Source organism: Anabas testudineus, chromosome 6, assembly GCF_900324465.2.
Source record: "Anabas testudineus chromosome 6, fAnaTes1.2, whole genome shotgun sequence".
NCBI lineage: Eukaryota > Metazoa > Chordata > Actinopteri > Anabantiformes > Anabantidae > Anabas > Anabas testudineus.
The window spans coordinates 22122708-22124780 of NC_046615.1; the positions used below are offsets into that span (position 1 = coordinate 22122708).

Genomic DNA, 2073 nt, shown 5'->3' on the forward strand with positions numbered 1-2073 from the left:
GTAGCTGTTATCGATCACATAGGGAATGTAAACTTTGCCATCAGAGGATTTAGGCCACTTGCATCCAGTCTGGACACAGGGGTCAGCGTTCCTGTTGATGGGCACAGCGATGTCACCTATTATCTGGAAACCATCTTGGTAAAGACCTACAGAGAGTTTGTGGAAACAGCAGAGACACCAAAGATAATCAGAAGTTCCAACATGTGTTTTCTACACAAACACTGGTTCTGTATGGAAATGATTAGTGAAGCTAACGACAACCCAGTGACTCAATTTGAAGAAGTCACTGTATTTGTTTATTCCTCTAAATAAATGTGATGTCTGAATGTGTCTCACTGATATTTCTGTTGACTTTCTCCAGCTGCTCTGCCACCGTCAGGATTCCTTCATCTTCTATGTCGTCGTCTCCACTTTCTCTCCTCACAACCTGCACACAGAAAAGTCCCAGAGTTTCTGTTTGTCATCGACACAGATACTGAGAATATCAAAAAGGAAAGGTCAGAACTTTAAACCTGGACACATGAAGAGCTGAGTGAAGACCTCAGCTGTGAGACTCACCATGGCCTCAGTCCAGGCTGAGACTGCAAACAGGACCAGGAGACCCAGGATGCACTTGATCGCTGCCATGTTACTGAACAACTATCAGACTGAAACAGAACACAGGTCAGAACCATGCAGCAGCATTACTGTAGTTTGAGGAGCATTAGGAGCAGCAGCACTACTCACTTACCTTTAGCTCTTCACTTCAGGTAGGAGAGGAGGAACTGATGCTCTGTGAAGGATCTGCTCATCCTCTTTTATAGCAGAGCATACAGAGGATTAGCTCAGTAACACTGGAGCAAACCATGATGTTTACTTCCTTATTGTCAGCTCTCTGTCCCCACTGTCCTCCCTTGTGGGTCGTCAGGGAAATGTACAGACAGTGTCTCTGAAAAGTGAGGGCTGCATTTATTTTGGAACGGTCCAACATGAGCTGATCCACGCCCTGGGCTTCAACCATGAGCAGTGCCGCTCCGACAGGGACGAGCACATCAAGATCCTGCTGCAGAATGTCATCCCTGGTAGGATGCTGCGATGACTGCTCCTCAATTCAGTTGATTTTATTGGTGTATTTTTAGGTTGAGACAGAATTTGACTTATTTTCTTTTTAAGATCTACAGATTTCTTATCTACTTGTGACACTGTGAATCCATTTTGATGACTCCTAATGACTTCGCGATATATATATTTTTCCTCTACTGCAGGTGAAGAATACAACTTCAACAAGATCAACACTCTGAATCTGGGAACTCCTTATGACTACAACTCTGTCATGCACTACGGCAGGTCAGTACATCTATGAAACCCACCAGCTCCATAGCTGGACTCTAGTAGTGTTTGGTATTATCTGCAGCTCTGTCTTCTATATACGATCACCAGTTGAACTAAAGTACAAGTTAAAATCACTTACTCGGTCTGTTCCCTGCAGACTGGCTTTCTCCAAGGACAACGTCAGCCCCACCATGGTGGCTATTCCCGACAGCAACGCTGTATTTGGCACGGCCACACAGATGAGCCAGAACGACATCGACCGCATCAACCTGCTGTACTGCTCAAAGTAGCTACACTGAAGGTTCTGGGACCTGACAGACATCTGTGGTTTAAATGTCATGAAACATCATTATGATGAATTTAAACAATGACAAAAAAATGTGAAAACAATATGTAATCAATAAATATCGATTTCAAAACACCTCTCGTCTTGTTATGTAAAGTCCACTTTCATCATTTAGATTTTTTGATATGTTCTATAAAACTGTAGAAATATATGCTGCATAGTACCACCGTCTCCGTCTCCTTTAATACAAACAGATCTACAACCTACATCCATGCAAGCTTTTAGGCAACAGCAGAGTGGAAAAACTCCCTTTAGAGAAAGAAACCTCCAGCACAGCCAGGCTTAGGGTGGGCAGCCATCTGCCTCAAATGGTTGGGGTGAGTGAAACCACAACAAGGAGGAAAAACACTGGGCAGGTCGATAGGACCAGTGACTGCACTCTTTAGATATGCAGCTCCAGGTCTGAGGATACCTGC

At 44.0% G+C, this 2073-nt stretch overlaps 1 protein-coding gene across 1 annotated transcript; it reads left to right on the forward strand.

Moving 5' to 3' along the window:
• Positions 1-625: 625 nt before the first annotated feature.
• On the forward strand, positions 626-1601 carry LOC113165729 (high choriolytic enzyme 1-like). Its single transcript, XM_026365429.1, has 4 exons — positions 626-663; positions 871-1061; positions 1245-1326; positions 1469-1601. Exons 1-4 carry the CDS (start codon positions 626-628, stop codon positions 1599-1601), a joined length of 444 nt encoding a protein of 147 aa, XP_026221214.1.
• The last annotated feature ends 472 nt before the right edge of the window (positions 1602-2073 follow it).

Excerpts from the sequence above, each read along its gene's own strand:
- LOC113165729 (XM_026365429.1), top strand. The coding sequence starts at position 626 with ATGTTACTGAACAACTATCAGACTGAAACAGAACACAG. Across the intron at positions 664-870 it reads CAGACTGAAACAGAACACAG|CTCTCTGTCCCCACTGTCCT; the intron begins GTCAGAACCATG and ends CCTTATTGTCAG. Across the intron at positions 1,062-1,244 it reads GCTGCAGAATGTCATCCCTG|GTGAAGAATACAACTTCAAC; the intron begins GTAGGATGCTGC and ends CCTCTACTGCAG.